The sequence below is a fragment of the Echeneis naucrates genome, chromosome 22, assembly GCF_900963305.1.
Source record: "Echeneis naucrates chromosome 22, fEcheNa1.1, whole genome shotgun sequence".
In the NCBI taxonomy this organism is placed as follows: domain Eukaryota; kingdom Metazoa; phylum Chordata; class Actinopteri; order Carangiformes; family Echeneidae; genus Echeneis; species Echeneis naucrates.
Window position 1 is genome coordinate 16,443,261 of NC_042532.1, and position 17,093 is coordinate 16,460,353.

Sequence of the window (17,093 nt, forward strand, 5' to 3'; positions counted from 1 at the left end):
CACAGTATCAGCCCCCCCAATAAAAAAATTAAACAAAATAAATCATATTCTACAGAAAGAAGGTTGTTTTTGTTTTTGTTCATGGGAAATGACTCTACACCTGAGGAGAATTACTCACAGTGTGATGTGACGTTGGCAGAGCTTGTTTTGCATACAGCAACATGCTCCACAGTATTACACCACCTCCTCCACATGCTGTATCGTAATGGCTAAATTTCTATGCAATACTGTTGCTAGGTTTTCGAAGGAAAACACAAATTTAACTGTTATTTTTACTGCATTTAATTATTTGGCTGACAAACATGTGGCAATGTGTGTCACCCAGGACAAGTCTCCACAGTGGCTCCTGACAGCGGCCATAATGTGAAAGGAGTAATATACGCCTTGTTACACACTGAAGACAAATATAATTACTGCAAAGAATTGCAAAACTGCAAAACAATCCTGAATATGTGTTTATTAGTTCAAAAACAAGTATCTCACTTGAGATTATGCAAAGAAAAACCAAAATCAAAACATCAATTGATAATGAAAACACACTAGTTGCAGGTCACGAATGTCTCTCATGAGGCATAGAATGTGTGATACGGTGCTGGACTGGAGTACTGCGCACAAACAGACTTACACCACAAACAAAAATCGCACACAGGACTTGCCCAGTGGTGTGATACGGTTAAAGGTGATTTAGTGGACGCTCTGGGTTGCTATAGGGGCAAGTATCTGTGCGCACATGTGTGAGTAATGGAAGTTTCTCCCTCTGTGTGATCCCCACAGTTGAGGTTTTTCCGACCAGAGGAGGCCTGATTTCTCCATCTCGGTCTGACCACTGTAAATCATGCAGGATTTGTACATGTGTGTGTGTGCGTGTGTGAGGCGGCGTCTCTGTGAGGGCGAGGGTCAGCGATACAAATTAAGTTTGTGACCAGGTATGTTTGCCGCCTGGGTCACTGTGGTAAAGACACAAAAAAGAAAAAAGAAAAACACAGACATGCACACCTACGCACACATTGAACCTGTGCATAAATCAGTTTGTGTTTTGAATGCAGTATGCTTCGAGCAAGCGATGAATGAAAGACTGTGTGTTAAAATGTGTTGTGTGTGTGTGTGTGTGTTGAAGTGTGTGAGCGGTTAAGTCCCTGTGACAGATTGAGGGGAGGAGAGGGCCTTACTTTGCCTGGGGGGGTACTCGTATGAGTCATGGCAACAGTGATGTCATGGAAGCACAACCTCAACTTGACCTCTGTGTGTGATTTTGTGTGTGTTGGACGGAATAAAAAAGCAAGCGTAAGAGAGAGCGCATACATGTGTGTGACTCCGAAGTCCCAAGATCAGGTTACAGGAGATCGGTGATGGGTGATTTGAGCTGGCTAGTTAAGCTACTGTGTTGTGTGTGTGTGTGCGTGCGTGTGTGTGTGTGTGTGGGGAAAGTTCAGCAGGTGAAAACACATTCTGCAGCGCTGCTAGACACATTGGCTCATTAGTCAACTCCCCCCATCCACAGCACACGTCCCCCTTTGATCCATTAGGACAAAGTCATCTTTTCTCTTTTATGGAATAAAGGCGCACTCAGACTCAGCTCCAGACATGAACAGCTCTGTCAGCTTACAGGATGACCTAGCTTATTCCACCCATTCATCACAGATGAGTGAAAAAGGAGAATATGGCCCGTTTCGGTGCTGCAGTCCTGTAGCTACTTGTCAACTGCAGCTAAGAAAAGACGAGATGGAATTCCATTACAGCATCATTTCAGCTGTCACGTTCAGCAAACAGCAGATGTTTGAAATCAAATAACACCCAAGGCTAATGACCGCCTTAACTAGGTTATGGGTTTTAATAGGAAAAATTTATCACGTTGTTCTTATCTGAACTCCAAAAACAAAAACATAAAGTCGGATTCGGCTATTCCCTTATCTTGACAGAAACAGAGGCAGCGATAGCTTTTTCCTCAGGGGAATTGCTGAGGTTTGGAAATACGTTGTTGAGGATGTCTTCACATAAAAATGTTCAGTTAAAAAGCGTGGCAGACAAGAATTCATTTAGCTCTGCTCTTTTATTTAACATCGCAACTCATCTCTTTTCTTTGACGAAGCGGGAGCCCTGAACTTTGTGTTTAAATTGCTTTGCTAGAAACGGCAATGACTTTTTATGCACTGCATGAGATGGTTTTTCAAAAGTTGCCTACCTCCCGAAAAGTTTGTGACAGAGACACAATATTTAATATTTCGGGAGACCAGCAATGAAGTTTGAAAAACACTACTGCTTTACCTCACTGCCGAGTGTTATGACTCGCTGTGGTTGTTGAGTCCAGCTGTTTAAGTGTTTAATACAGAGAAGAACCGCAAAGAGTTGGTACTGACAGCTGAAACAGAATCTCTTCGCTGTGCAACCCAGACACACACACACACACTCACTCCGCTGTCCTCACTGTCCCTCACCTCCTCTCCTTTCTGTTTATGCACTGCCCACGCACCCTCACTTCCTCTCCTCGTCTGACCTCACATCCTGTCTGTGTCTGACCGCCTGTGTTTGATTAGGAAGGACAGCCAGACGGAGCAGGGGAGCACAGCGGACAGCAGGAAAAGAGCAGGAATGAGGAATTGGGAAGGGGCGGGGGCAGCAGCAGCACGTCAAGCCAAAGCCAGGCAAGAGGGGGATTTAGAGGAAGAATGAGAAACACTGAAGGACAGACTGCAGCGAGAGAGAATGCGAGAGAGAGAAAAGGACAGGCAGGAGGAGTCTGGGTAGGAGATTAGGTACAAAAACACAAGGAAATTGAGAGACAAAGAGCGAGCCAGGGATCAACAGAGAGGAGGAGGGAATGGCGGGATGAAAGGAGAAAGAAAGGAGAGGGTTTAAGAGGATGTGAGATGAGGATTACACAACCTTATGTGACATCATCTGAGGGCATGGAGCAGGTGCACACCACTGATCTCACTGTCGTAGGAGTTACATTACAAATTGCTGCATTGAAAGCTGACAAAAGACACCAAAAACAAAAACAGAAAGTCTTTTTAAGTCACTATGACAGTTATGAGCTAGCTGTGATGATTGTTTTGAATGTCCTCTAACATAGAAGCACAGGTGTCTGCTGGGTAATCTAACACCACAACATGCTTATGTTATGGCCTTCAGCTTAATTATTTCAATATGAGAAGTCACTTTGTTATGGTGGGCCTAAGTTTTTCAATAGTCCTTCGCCTCAGTGCAGCTGCTGACTAAGAGGAAGGTCTCAAACCTGCAAATTAGAGTCTCACCAAATAAATAACATGTCGTCATCTTATAGGGATAGTTAAATCGTGTAGGGTTAAATAAGAGTGTCACTCTCATCTCTGTGCACTGAAGATGACGCAACAGCAGGCAGCCAATGAGCTTTAAAGGTTACAAAAAAGGAAAGGAAGCGATATGTTGTAACTATTGTTTACATGCCAGGTTGTGAGTTCTTGGACTGCGCGTTGAGTGTTGGGAAACTTCAAAGTGACAACAAGACTTTACTTGTTTGAACCCAGTTTGCAGTCTTTAACTTAACTAACCTGCTGAGCCTGCTGCCGCCTTCTTTATATGTAGGATTCAGATATGAAAACGTCATCAATCTTCTAACTTCTAATTTCTTTTCGAAAAATATCAAACTATTCCTTCCCCTGCAAAATGTTTTACCCTTCTCTCTCTCTCTCCACGGAATGATTCTTAGCATGAGCTCATGTTTAATCCTGATGACTCAACCCAGAGACTTTATTTGCCATCTCAGTCTTCAACTTAAAACTGTGGTCTACAGAGAAAATGAATGGGAATTTGACCCACAGGCATTTGAAATAACTCCACACCGCTCAACTCTATTTCATGGAACAGAGAAATGAAACACACATTGGGTTTGTTGGATGCACACTTTCACATAAACACTTGATGTGATCACCTCTCTGTCTCCATCTTATTCCTTCCTCTCTATTCTCCCTCCCTGCTCCCTCAGTCCTCCTCAAATAAAATGTTCACAAGAAACCTTTTTGTTTTATGTTGCACACCTTAATGCTGTCACTTGTTAAATAAAAAGGAAAAAAAAAAAAGGAGCTACAGTAAAACTGAGTCACTTTGACATTGAGGAGGTTGCATTCCTCCTGCATGACAGCCTGTGGTTCTTAGACACAGTCTGTCTGCACTGGGACAGAAAAAGACCTTTAAGGCCTGAAGGAAAAAAATGCGAACAATGTGGCAGCGGCCACTCAATCAGCCCCCACCGTGCACATGTGAGGCCGAGGGCACATACTCTGTGCGTGTGTCGTCCTAAAAAGGAACAAAGTCAGATATGATACCCATCTTTAGAAGTCTCTAATCAGAGAGTACAAAGCAAAGTGACGAACACTCAGCTGGAAGGAGGAGAGCGAGATGTAGAGATGAGAAGGTGGACGGACATGTGTGGAGAGGGAGGAAGGAGTGGAGACAGAGAGAGGGACGAGAGGAAAGAGGAAAATGATGGTGGTGAGGGGCACAGACCTTGGATTCCACACCATTATCATCTGCTGCATAGTGAGCATTCCATCTGCTCAACAGCTGGGCTTCACACACACACACACACACACACACACACACACACACACACACACACACACACACACACACACACACACACACACACACACACACACACACACACACACACACACACACACACACACACACACGAGAAATCACTGGGACATGCCTGAAATTGTGGTTGTCATGGTGAAAGTTTGGTTCTCATGGCCAGAGTCCTGATCGTTTATAAAGGGGATTAGAGAGGGGAGAGAGAGACTGACATGGAGGGACTGAGAGGTAGGAGAAGAAAAAGAACATGTGGGCAGAGGAAAGTAAAAAAATAAAAAAAAAAATTCAGAGGAGAGGATACAGAGATGGAGACTTGGAGGCAGACATGCAAATAAGCAAAAGGGTTCCTCTTAAGAACATGATTTATTGGGCTTCATGGAGATAAGAAACCCAGTTTTTTTTCCGCAGGGCGAGGGATTCAAAGAATCAAGCCAATATATTTATTTTTCTGTGAGGTAAAACCTGGAGGGTGCAGTTATTTTTTGGCAGTGAGTGATTATTCCTTATGCAGCGGTGTCTAAAATAATAAAATCCAACCTAAACTCAAACTCACAATATAAAACACATGCAATTCCCTGCCTTCATCTGATTTCTCTCAATAACTCAGTTTCATGCGTGTATGTAAACGCAGACAGAGAGACCTTGTGCACTGCAGCTCTCTCACTAAGGAGAGAGTTGAACGTCTCGGCTGCCAAGCGACACAAAAACCCTCCATTTTCCAAGAAGAGTACGAGGAGCGTGTGTGCGTGGATTCACGTCTGTTCTGCAAGTGTGTACGTGTCGCGAAGAGCGCGGCGACCTGGACCAGGCAGTGAGGGATTATGGGAGATGAGTTTCTCAGAACCCTGACCCCATTCCACCCTGCTCAGCCCAAAAAGTCTCAAAAAAAGTGACACTGCAGACTGGCAGTTAGAGTGGAAGACCAATCCAAAAGCCTGAGAGGACAGCAGAGCCAGAGAGGGAGAGTGACAGCGGCAGAGAGATGGAGGAAGACGAAGAAAGAAAACAGAGAGCCAAAGCAGCAGACTGAGATTAGAAAAATTAAAGCATTTGTCTGCATCCAATGGATGCTTTCATCTTCAGGGTTTTTCTTTTTTTGTTTGTTTGTTTTTAGACATTACTTCTTTGACAATGTTTCAATGTTTATTGTCCCGTTTACACACAAAGTTGTACGTGAATGGACAAACTCAGACCAGGCCAGCAAGTACTTCAAAGTAACTTCACTGTTACTTTTCCAAATAAAAAACAGAGATTGATTAACATTTGACTAAATAAGATCATAGCCGACATGATCGGTGGACACAGTAGTCCCATTTCAGCCAAGGAACACTTTGTAACGCTGCTTTCATTCAGTTCTTTAACTTTTATTCCCCCATTCAAATGTGTTATTTATGTAATTTCTGTCACCAACAGCATCCACGCTGAACCGCCGAGCTATTTTCATCTTTGCAGTCACGATGAGTAAGAAAATATTGGGTCAGGAATTGTGTTGTGGTGTTTATTTTGACATTAGACAATGAGATGTAGCATCATCACTGCACTTCAGAGGGCTTTTGCTCCCGGCATCTGCCTTTGGAAAGGACGACAAACACTTCAGCTGTTCTGCGCCGTAAAGCAACACACAGTCTTGCAGAGACATAAAACGTGGCGGAAGATGATTTAAATAAATAAATAAATAAATAAATAAATAAGTGGCAGCAGCTCAAAGATAATGCTGTGTTGGTCTTAAAATGCCAAATGCCACATCTCCTAATTTTCTGTGTGCGTAAATCACTTGTGCAGCGAGCCGCAGACGTCTAAAGGTTTTCACATTTTAACTATTGAATTATTTAATTTGATTCGGACAAATTTCATTTTTTTGCATCATGAGGGCTTAATATGATGTAACCCAGTTCTGGTTGACGCAGAACGGTCAGCTGCTGAAGTTTGATAATGTTTATTTCTGGTATCACAAGGTTCATTCGGCTGAATGGGGAAACGTCTGGTGCACTCGTTGCGATTGCCGAGAACGTCCTCCCCCTTCTAATCCCACTCGCCCTGTTACATGATATCAGCGGGAAAGACATTCCTCTGCTGGTAAAGCCATCCCTTGTTCGCTCTTGGTTTTCTGTCCATCCCCCCGTTTGTTCCCCCAAATTCTGTCCTCCGCTTCTCCGCTATCCGAATGGCTCGTCTTATCTCTGTAGTTTCTTTCTGCTGCCAAAATTCCCCTTCCTTGTCTCCCTCTTCCACCCCACTGCCCTCCATGTTGCCCTGCAAACATGGCCGTATTTGGGTTTGAGGGAAGGGAGTTGGGGAGTTTGTGGCGAGGGGAAGGAGGGGACTGAGATTATCGCCATGGTGATTCACACAAAAACAGCACAGTGAGGAAAGGGTGGATACACGCTCACACATTTCCAGGCCTGTTACTACATTCACTGCACGGAGAGCAGGAAGACGAGTTTGATGTTAATTTAAGGGCTGAGTCATGGCTGGGTCAAAGGCCAGCAGAGCTAATGAGGATGACATCACAGGAACATTACAGGACATCAGACTTTTAAAGGCCTCTTTTTATTAGAGGTGCTGTTGGAGGATCTCTGGTTTTGATCACATTTTTATCATCAACTTTGCGCCATTATTTTTCATTCAATTTTCACCTGTAATTTTGGTGATGTCAAAACTTGAGCATTCGGTACCGCTTTTAAAAGGGTTCATAAGCTGCAACTCCAGTATTTTTATGACTATTACCCTACAGCGCGGGGTACCTCAAGTGAACTGCTTGACCTCTGACCTTATTGAAAACAGCACCGGCTGAAATCCAATTTGAAATGTTAAGAGGCACGGACATCATTGGATGGTATGAAGCAGTTTTTGTCGTCAGTAGCAAATTATTTTGTTATTTACGTTGCAGAGGGCATAAGGAGAGCTGAGATTTGAATGAGCTCTTCTCTGCTATTACTAAGATTTACTTTAAGACATTCATCAAATGTAATGCTTCTATTGCGTAGTATGGCCAGTAGCTTATAGTGATTTCCACAAAGAGCTGCGTCACTGATGGCATCCATGTATGTGTGCTTTAGTTATATAAATAAAAGACCAAATTTTATTTATATGGTATCTTTCAAAAAGAATTAAAATTAAACTACCAGCTTCTGTTCAGAAAAGGTATTTTTGAGAAAAAGAAGGACACAGTTTAGGGGCTTTTGGCCGGGGCACCTAAAATGGGAACTATTAGCAACCCCCACCCCTTGCAGGATCAAGCATTGAAAACAACCAGTGAATCTTAAGATGAATTCTAAAAATTCCCAAAGCCAGTGAACGGAAAAGACTGGTGTAATGTGGCTATGTCACTTGGGGTGTGTTGTTAACAACCTGGCAATAACAGTTAAGATTTTAAGATGTTATGCCTTCTGATACCAGAGCAGAGTGTAACACAATAACTGAGTCTGAAACGATGGATGACCTTTTCTACATCTAAAGAGCAGAGGGACGGCCCGATCTGCGTTAGCTGTTAACATTGGGCAAAGAAGGATTGCACCACTTTAGTTAACTGAGCATCAAAGGACGATCCAAAGATTTGTCATTTACACTTCACTATAGCTTCACCACAGATAAAGTAAATCCTGTAACTGTTAGTTGCAGGGAAAAAAAAAAAAAAAAAAAAAGGTATTTGCCTTCAGTTATTAAAACTAAAGGGGGAAAAAAATGCCAAGAGCTCAGAAACATGAAATTCCAGTCAGGTTTTCCTTCTTTTAAAACATCCACCTTGGTACAAGTTCATTACGTTTGGCAGTGTGGAATCATCTACTTCTTTGATTTAAATTCACTGTCAACAGCGACAATACCTGAGATGTTTTCCATTCATTGTAGACTGAAATGATTGCATAACTGAAAATTGACTTTTAATATGAAAATGACTAAGTGCTTCACATGAAAAAGAAAGTCATCATCTTCAGGAGCAATAGAAATAGCCCAGAATTTTTTTTTTTTTTTTTTTTCTTTCACATACGTGTGCCAGAGCCAAAATGGCAGACGCAGCGGTCACTGCACACATCTGCTCTCTCCTGAATCAACAGCACTTGGTGGTGACGTAGAACCAAAGATGGAGGAGCTGAGGGTGCGGGTGCATCTGTTTCTGCTGCAGTCCCAGTTTCTCTGAGTGAAAGAGAGGATCTGCAGCAGTGATGATGATGATGCAGAGCCAACATGGAGGAACAGAGGGGACGAGGCCCACATCTGTTTCTGCTCAGTTAGCAGCTCCGCTCTGAGGAAAAAAGCCTGTAGAGCTTTACTAGGGAATGGTCACTGCGCCCGCCAAGCCAGCCTGCTGCCTTACTGGCACTGGGGCAGCAGCCACACACACGCACGCACACACACGAACAAGACCAAGGGCATCAAGGGCAAAGTGTGGGCGGTGCTCTGTGTGTGTGTGTGTGTGTGTGTGTGTGTGGTATTCTGGGTTGGCCCATACTTGGATGCACCGGGCCAAGCAGCAACTTTGTCGGAATGTTTGTACTCTCCTCTTAAACTCCGTCTCTCTGTCTTTCCATCTCTCTGTTACTTGTGATGTAGGAATTTTGGTTCGTTTTTGTTTTCTTCTTCTTTACAAACCTTCCACCCGTCTTCCTCCTCTCCCATCTTTCCTTCAAATACCACATTCCTCTCGTCACTCTGCCCCCCCCTGCCTTCCACCAATCCTCTGGACCCTCATGCTCTGATTGTTTTACCGGAAGCCCAGTCACGGGGTGTTTGTGCATGAGTGTGTGAGTGTGAGTGTGTGTGTGTGTGTGTGTGTGTGTGTGGTACTTCTAGCTGACTCAGCCTGATCTCCACCCCAGTACTGAGACCCTGGTAGACCAGAACAGACAACCGGCAACATGCTGACATGTTCATATGTGACGTGTGTTATTGTTTCCTGAGCACGACAGCATGTGCAACACGAAACTGTGAAACTCATAAGCTGAGCTGTCGACATTACTTTTACTTGTCGTCCCTTGGCACTTCTCTGAGATGATTGCCTGTCATGAGGCAGTCTGGTCGTGTGTGTGTGTGTAAGAAGCTGTGCAGCGCCCCTCCCCAGTGCAGTGCAGTCAGACACAGCCTCTTCTGTACGAGCGGATTTTGCCTTTGCACATATTCAGAGTTGCCAACACACTGATGAGTGTGCAGATTTCGGTGTATGGGAGATGATACCAACTCTGTCAAACAATAACTTTTCTTAAACGCCAGTCCAACCAAAACAAATACAAATCACGAAATCAAGTCAAGCTGATATTTTAGTTTAATCTGCAAGTTATTAGATGTTCATCTCAAAAGCTGCACACACACATCTGACTCATCCCCAATGCACCAAATGCTACTAAGGTAGGTATGAAATTTAGCATGTTATTCAAGGTCCCATGTTGGAGACTATGAAATTTCCCAGTTTTTTTTTTTTTTGTTAATTATTATTATTTTTTTTTTTATACAAAGCAGGCGTAGGTGCTCATTCCAGAAAGCCCGCATTTAAAAACTCTGCTTTAAAACACACACTTCTATCTATCTCAGAAAACCTGTTCCATAAGTGTAAAATAAGGGATGAAGGATTAAAAACAGAAACCCACAATATACTGACTAATAAAACAAAGCTGTTGAAATTACCATCTGTTACTTATTTCATAGATTGTTTGATCAATAAATGTCCAAACATCTTCAGACTACTTATCCAAAACCCAAAGTTATTGAAAACTTTTGATAGGGCGTGATGAAGATTATGCAGAGTAACCCGAATTATTATTTTTTTTCCTCAGTTGTTGCTGCATACATTTTTTTTTTTTTTTAAAGCCCCCTTACAATAATGTGAACGCCTAAAACAAAATTCCAGTCTAATGAAATACATCTCAAAATAGGAACGATTGAACCTTAAAGTCTACACAAAAGCTCAATACCACCAGAGGCAGATATGACAGTTTGGGAAAACCAACTGAAAAAAAAAAAATAAGTTTTCATCCTCAACCAAATTTCTGCTCAAGTTATATATTTGCCAAAGTTATATAAAGCTGTTCAATACAATAATCCAAAAAATATTCAACATGCAACACAGAAATCGAGTTACATAACAACATGGTTATCTAAGATTATGGTCATAAAAACTTTTATATGTAGGAATTTGGGTCAAATTTCACACAAGTTTCATGGATTGGGGAAACACACACACACACACACACACACGCACAACACAAACGCACAAACACACACAGGGCCCAGATGGAATATCCCTCTGATGTGTTGCCATGCTGTGCGGCACTAAAGCAAATGTTTTATGGGGATAATAAATTTAAAAAGTAAAAATTGACAGTTACAATGATGGATAAGATGAATACACGTCTCCCCCTATGTTTTTCACCACCTGTACAGACAGTCCTGTGTGTTGTATGTGAGTGTGTTCATGCTCAGCTCTTTTTTAATCACTCTCTAAATATATAGCTAACGTGTCAAGAGACATGTCAGTAAGTAGAAACAGCATCACAACTGAGCGTGTGTGCACACACTTTGCACGTGCACTTTTTCTCTCTCTCTCTTTTTTTTTTTTTTTTTTTTTTATGAACGTGCGCGATAAGACTGAGAGCTCTGGTGTCTGAATCTCAAAGAACTCAAAGGTTTCCTTCATCTCGAGCAGGACTCTACAGGTATGCGACTCCGTCTGCCCCCACCTCCTCCCCCACCCTCTGTGGCTCAGCCTTCGCCAACAAGGCCAGTATTGTAGCGAGGGTAAAACGATAGCGCTCTGGGACGGGTTCAGCTATGTGGTTACTGAGACAACCCTTCTTGTGCCCCCCTCCCTTCCCCATCTTCCCACCTCAATGCCTCCATACCCCCCCCCCCCCCCCCCAATGGCTCCATCTTCATCTCAGTAAAGTTGCATTCATCCATTCTTTTGTTTTTTGTTTTTTTTTTTTTGGGGGGGGGGGGGAGTGACTGTGTGTGAAGAAAAAAAAAAACCCAGAATGAGTGAAAGGTGTGTTTTACCTGAGCGTGTATGAATGCAGGATTTTTTTTTTTTGTTTTTTTGGTGGGGGGGCACTGAGACAAAGCCAGTCACACACAGGCAGAGAGAGGGAGGTCAGAGAGTGTAGAAGTGAACAAAGAGGTATGAACTGGTTGTGCTGGATGTAGAGCTCTCTTCTGTACGGGGTATAAAAATGCCAATGGTGCCTTGGCCCTTTGATTTGGCCCTCAAACATTCACACCCGTGTTTTTGTGTCAAGTGTGACTGCTCTGTGCGACTTATCAGCCAGAGGCGTTTCATGTTAGAAGTCAAAAACAACCAAAATCAAAGTCTGCTTTCTAGAAAGGAAAACATAAAAGCCTGCTGTGAGCCTTGGCTGTTCATCAGGACTGTGTGCCAGTCTCCCGTTCCAACTTTCTGCGATTGTGTGCGTCCTACCTTGTGTGTGTGTCTCTGGTTCACTGTTTCGTGGACTGCTACGGAGTCGTCTTTCTGGCTTCTTCCCACCCGGACTGCTTACGCCTCCCCCTGACCCCACTGACCCAAGCAGCGGGGCGTGTGATTTGTTGCTGCATCACAAATGAAATCAACAAGAAATTTACTGTTATTCACAAAGAAAACAAAGTTACATTTGATGCATTTTTCTTGACTTTGGCAAAATCCTAATGTCTGCGCAAACAACTGAGAGGCACAAACTGACGCTGAAGGCCAAATTTCTCTTCAGTATTCCAAGCCTAGCATGGGAAACGCACAAAACATTTCACCATATTAAACCGAATTAAGACTGTGGAAATACCACCCTAATTCGTGTATTGTTTTAAAGTAGACTCATATCTCAAATCAGTTGTAAATATGCATTAGTCTAAATAGTTTTTCTTGCGGCTGCTAAAGGCCACATTGATACATCTTCACCTGTCATGGAAAATCATTCTGTCCATGTTCAGGTGTGTATTGCACAGCCAAATAGCCAGACTCATACCTAAATTATATATACAACCCATTAATGAGTATGAGAAGGCCGCAGAAGCGAAAGGGTCACCTGTATCCGTTGTGCGCTGGCCCCAGGCTGCCCTTATAGAGAGTGGAGGGAGGGGAATTAAGTCGGTTCTGTCGCTCTAGTTGCCTCTGTTCTTTTATCTTTTTGGGCTGTGGCTTACTGTACGTCTCCTCCCTGCCTATGTAGTTGGACATCCCATAAACTGGGATGATTTCTGCCGGAGAGGAGAAGAGAGGAAGGATGATATCGCACAAAAATAAATGATTGAAAAGCACTTCTTTCACGGGTCGATCAAAGCCACGAAAGTGCAGTCAGCATGTCAGTACCTGGATCGCCGTACATCGGGGGAAGGTGGTGCTGGTAGTACTGGTGGGGGGGCAGCTCTCCTGGGCTGACAGGGGGGTAGAAAGAGTGAGAGTTGGGGATGAAGTGGGGGTGAGCCAGGTAAGGGGGCAGGTGATGTGTGGGGGAAAGGGCTGGCGAGTAGGAGGGAGGGTAACACTCCGGCGACTGAGGGGTCACCACCACCCGGCGGACCCCCGTGGTGTCCTCCAGCACCTGAGAGAAGAGAGAACAAAGGCAACGGGTGAGAGGAATTCAAAATATATGGTGTAACAGCACACTGATGGCCTGAAATAGAAATTTTAACTGTCCATAATACACTCAAGTTCTGATCACAAGATTTAAAGTTAAGCACATGAAATGCCTTAAAAGAATAATTCAATATTTTGACAAACGCATTTATTCTCTTTCATGCTTGCAGCATTCATCTTCTCAAAAGGTCAATGAAATGTGTAAGAGCACATTTTATTTTTGGACATCTTAACAAGCTTCAACTTCAAAACAGACATCTGCCCGTCTTTCAGTCAGAGCAGGTGCCCTGCCTGTGTAACGGTGGATAATTAATAAAGACATTCATCACACAGTTTTCCTAACAAATGAGGCATTGTGCCAACGGGACGCTTTGTCCCTTAAAGCTGTGAAAACAAGTGTTGCAATGTTGTCATCAGATGGTCTGCAGATTTCAATCACAACAGGTTTAAAAGAACTGCGTCAAATTAACGTATATCCCCATACATGAATTCACTTTCACATTCCTGAACTGGGACACACACACACATTCCAACTATTCAGACACTTTCACAGGCCTGCATTCCAAGCAGAGAGCAAACACACACTCCCTGCAGAGAGGGGAAGTCATCTGCTGGTCCCCAACAGCAACAACAAAATACACACACACACACACACACACCAAATAACACAAACCCCAAACCCCCACCTCACACACACACACTAAGAGGGAACAGACTCAGTGCCAGAATGCAACAGACAGAGAGAGAGAAGCAAGCGTATTAAAGAGGGTCAGGCAGGGAGGAAGAAGGTTACAGAACTAATCCGAGTGAGAAAAACGAAAACAGGGGGAGAAAAGGAGGAGGAGGAAGAAGAAGAGGCCCCTTATCTGCCCCTCACACCCCCTGCCCCCACTTTTTGCAGAGAAAAACAGAGTATTTACAGGAAAGGAGGGGTAAAGTCCGGCATGAGTACACGTGGACCCGACCTAGAAACCCACACATTTACTGGCAAGCTTACACACACACTTATTCCAAATAGTTCAAACTGGAGACGGCCTACAAATATACGTGCACATGCACGTGCGCGCACACATAGCAGTGCTCACAATGCAGCTATCAGCGCATGCTACCAAGGAAACCACATACACACACACACATGTAAAATCACTTTGTTGATGGGCTACTTTCCACCAGAGCAGTGCTCTTTCTCCATCCATCCCATCTCCTGCTCCTCACCCCCCCCAAAAAAAAAAAAAAAAAAAAAAATCTACCACCCACCCAGTGCCTGCCTCTCCTATCGGGCTTGTTTATGTAAGAATGACAGTGTTTCCCGCTCCCACTTGGCCTGCTTCCTACTAACACACACACACACACACACAAACACACACCTACGGTGAGCCAATGACCTGACTACCATTGGCATGGGAGCACAATCCCACCACCAGACTCAGACCACAGATGTATTTGTAACCCTATAGTTGTGAGGACAGTTCAGTGACTTGTGTTGATTCACTACATCAGACATCCCGAACCCAAAAGTTTAAAGAAGTTCCCAGTTTGGTATGAAATAAAGTAAATCTACTAATCTATCTAAACCTAAACCAATTCTAATCTAAAAAGCACACAGATTTAAATTCCTGAGTGGAAATATCTGCGATATAACTCTCTCAGAAACACAAATACATATGTATGAGAAGGCGAGAGAAACAAACACCCCCAACTCCCAAAATTCAGCACATTCCTGGTTGGTGCTGTGTTGGTGTACAATAGCTAGGATAAGCGCGAAGCCTGGCTGACGTTTGGTATGATGTGGACATGTTCCGCACGAATAGCCGACATCCATCTTATTTATTTATTTATTTATTTATTTTTTTTGGCTGTACAACATTTTGATTTCATTTTCCTTGGTTAAATTTCAGAAGTTTTCTCAAAACAAGCCTCAGGATGCACCCAATTAAATAAACCTTCAAAAATGTTTTAAATCATGACAGAAAAAAAATAAAAGTGATTTAAAGAGCCAAAACTAGATAACGTGATGGCTTAAGAAAAGCTTTTTTTTTTTTCCCCGCTAGAAAAGAAACCACAAGCTAATTAAATGCAGTTGCGCACTCAGAGCAATGTTCCTCCCTCTGTGTCTGACTAATTTTGTTGACACTCAACAAAACACAAACACATGAAAAAAAAAAAAAAAAAAAAGTCAGACTGAGACAGCACACAAACAAACTAACCTGTGAGATGTATCCTGGGGGGACGTGAATGGGGGGGATTGACCCATTTGGCGACATCATGGGAACCTCAGCAGGACCTAAAACAGGAGGAGAGATTTATTTATTTATTTATTTATTTATTTATTCAACCAGGCAGTTCACACTGCAACAACTTCTTATTTACATGTTGTCAAACAACAGTGCACATTCAGGGATATTTAAAAAAAAAAAAAAAAAACAACTGCCACACACAATGTAGGAAGGGGAGATTTACAATGCACCTTATTTCAGTGCATTAACAAGTATGTTTACATCTGAAGGTCAGAAAAGGGTTCATTAATGGAGTGAGGGTGCAACAGAGTAACATCTAAAAGCGAGACTTCAGAGAGCATAACTAAATTTTCCCTCTTCTTTCTGCCAGCCGAGGCGAACGCTGCAGGAGGCGGTGATGTTGTGTGTTCAACGGTAGCATTGTGATGGACGAATGTGCGACACACAAGGGCACAAGACCTGAAAAGCGAAACCCTCTACCGCCGAAGGAGAGGCAGGAAAATCTTAATAGATTAAGCAGAATGATAACGATGTTGACTTTTCCAGTCTCTCCGTCCCTCTTCCTCCACTTCTCCGTGATGGAGGTCTGTGGCTGGTAAAGTCATTGGGACCCCATTGGGACAGCTGGAGGCAGACCTGGCCTCAGAATAAATCACACACACACACACACACACACACACACACAGAGGCCCTCACTACCTCAAAACACACAGGCATGAAGGCACACTTAAAATTTCTGTTCATGTAGACACCAGTCTCCAGCTTCTGAATATTCTCAAGTTTTAAAAGGGTAATTTCATCCATATTACAAAAGATCCAGTGATCCAACTTTTTCATCTTCTTTAATTAAGCTGAACTGACTCTTTAGCTTTAAGTCAAATGCTCATCCCTTCTGACTTCACTCAGTCCATCTTTGCATCTCCATAATTCACTCTCATGCCCTTAGTCACTTTTTTCTGCCTTCTCCATCCTTCCATCCATATTTGTAAGGACCTCTCTTTCCTTCCCTTCACCCATTACTCATATCTTTTACTCCCTACTTTCCTTTTAAATATTACTCACTTCATCCCTCCCTTTCTTGATTCATGCTTTTCCTATTCCCCTAGTCATCCTCTCCCTCTCTCCGTCACCCTCCAGTGAATAATCCACCTTTTTCCCCTCCGTACCACTTTACTGACCTCTCGTCAGCCACACAAATAGGTAAGAGTACAGTAAATACACACAACCACACATAAACACAACCTGAGCAAAGCCTTCAGTGGCCTTGTGTATGTGTATCGTGCAAGTCACAGGTATGAAGAGACAGGCCTCTTTCAGTCCTGTCTGCTCCCCCGCCATGGAGACCAGGAGGGAATATGAAAGTCCTCATTGAGTAGAAGGTCACAGCATGTAGAGAAAACACACACACACACACACCAATACAACACAACACACAGAGCTCCTAAAATGTCTTTCCATCATTGGTTATCGTACATTTTCCTTCTTGCTCACACAAGGTCTCAAATAGATGGTCTTTCTCTCTCTCTCTCGCTCTCTCTCTATTTCAGCTGCCCTCTCTCTCTTTCTCTCCCTGACACACACAAACATACACTCTTGGCAAACAGATGTGTGTTTGGACAGTCTCTGCTGCCTCTGTGCTCTTCACTCAGCAAACAGCAGCATTCCTCATCTCACACACACACACACACACACCACACACAGTGAACATTCCCATCCCTGGCCCC

General features: G+C 43.3%; 1 protein-coding gene across 2 annotated transcripts in view; it reads right to left on the bottom strand.

The window, feature by feature from the left end:
• The window catches only part of fndc3ba (fibronectin type III domain containing 3Ba), an 81,806-nt gene that overhangs the window by 27,290 nt on the left and 37,423 nt on the right, over nucleotides 1-17,093 (bottom strand). For both annotated transcript variants that reach the window (XM_029493289.1, XM_029493288.1), the window contains 4 exons: nucleotides 15,340-15,416; nucleotides 12,866-13,097; nucleotides 12,582-12,753; nucleotides 11,981-12,111 (listed from right to left, as the gene is read on the bottom strand). In XM_029493289.1, the coding sequence (XP_029349149.1) occupies nucleotides 11,981-12,111; nucleotides 12,582-12,753; nucleotides 12,866-13,097; nucleotides 15,340-15,416 (612 nt within the window). The remainder of the gene's footprint in view (nucleotides 1-11,980; nucleotides 12,112-12,581; nucleotides 12,754-12,865; nucleotides 13,098-15,339; nucleotides 15,417-17,093) is intronic.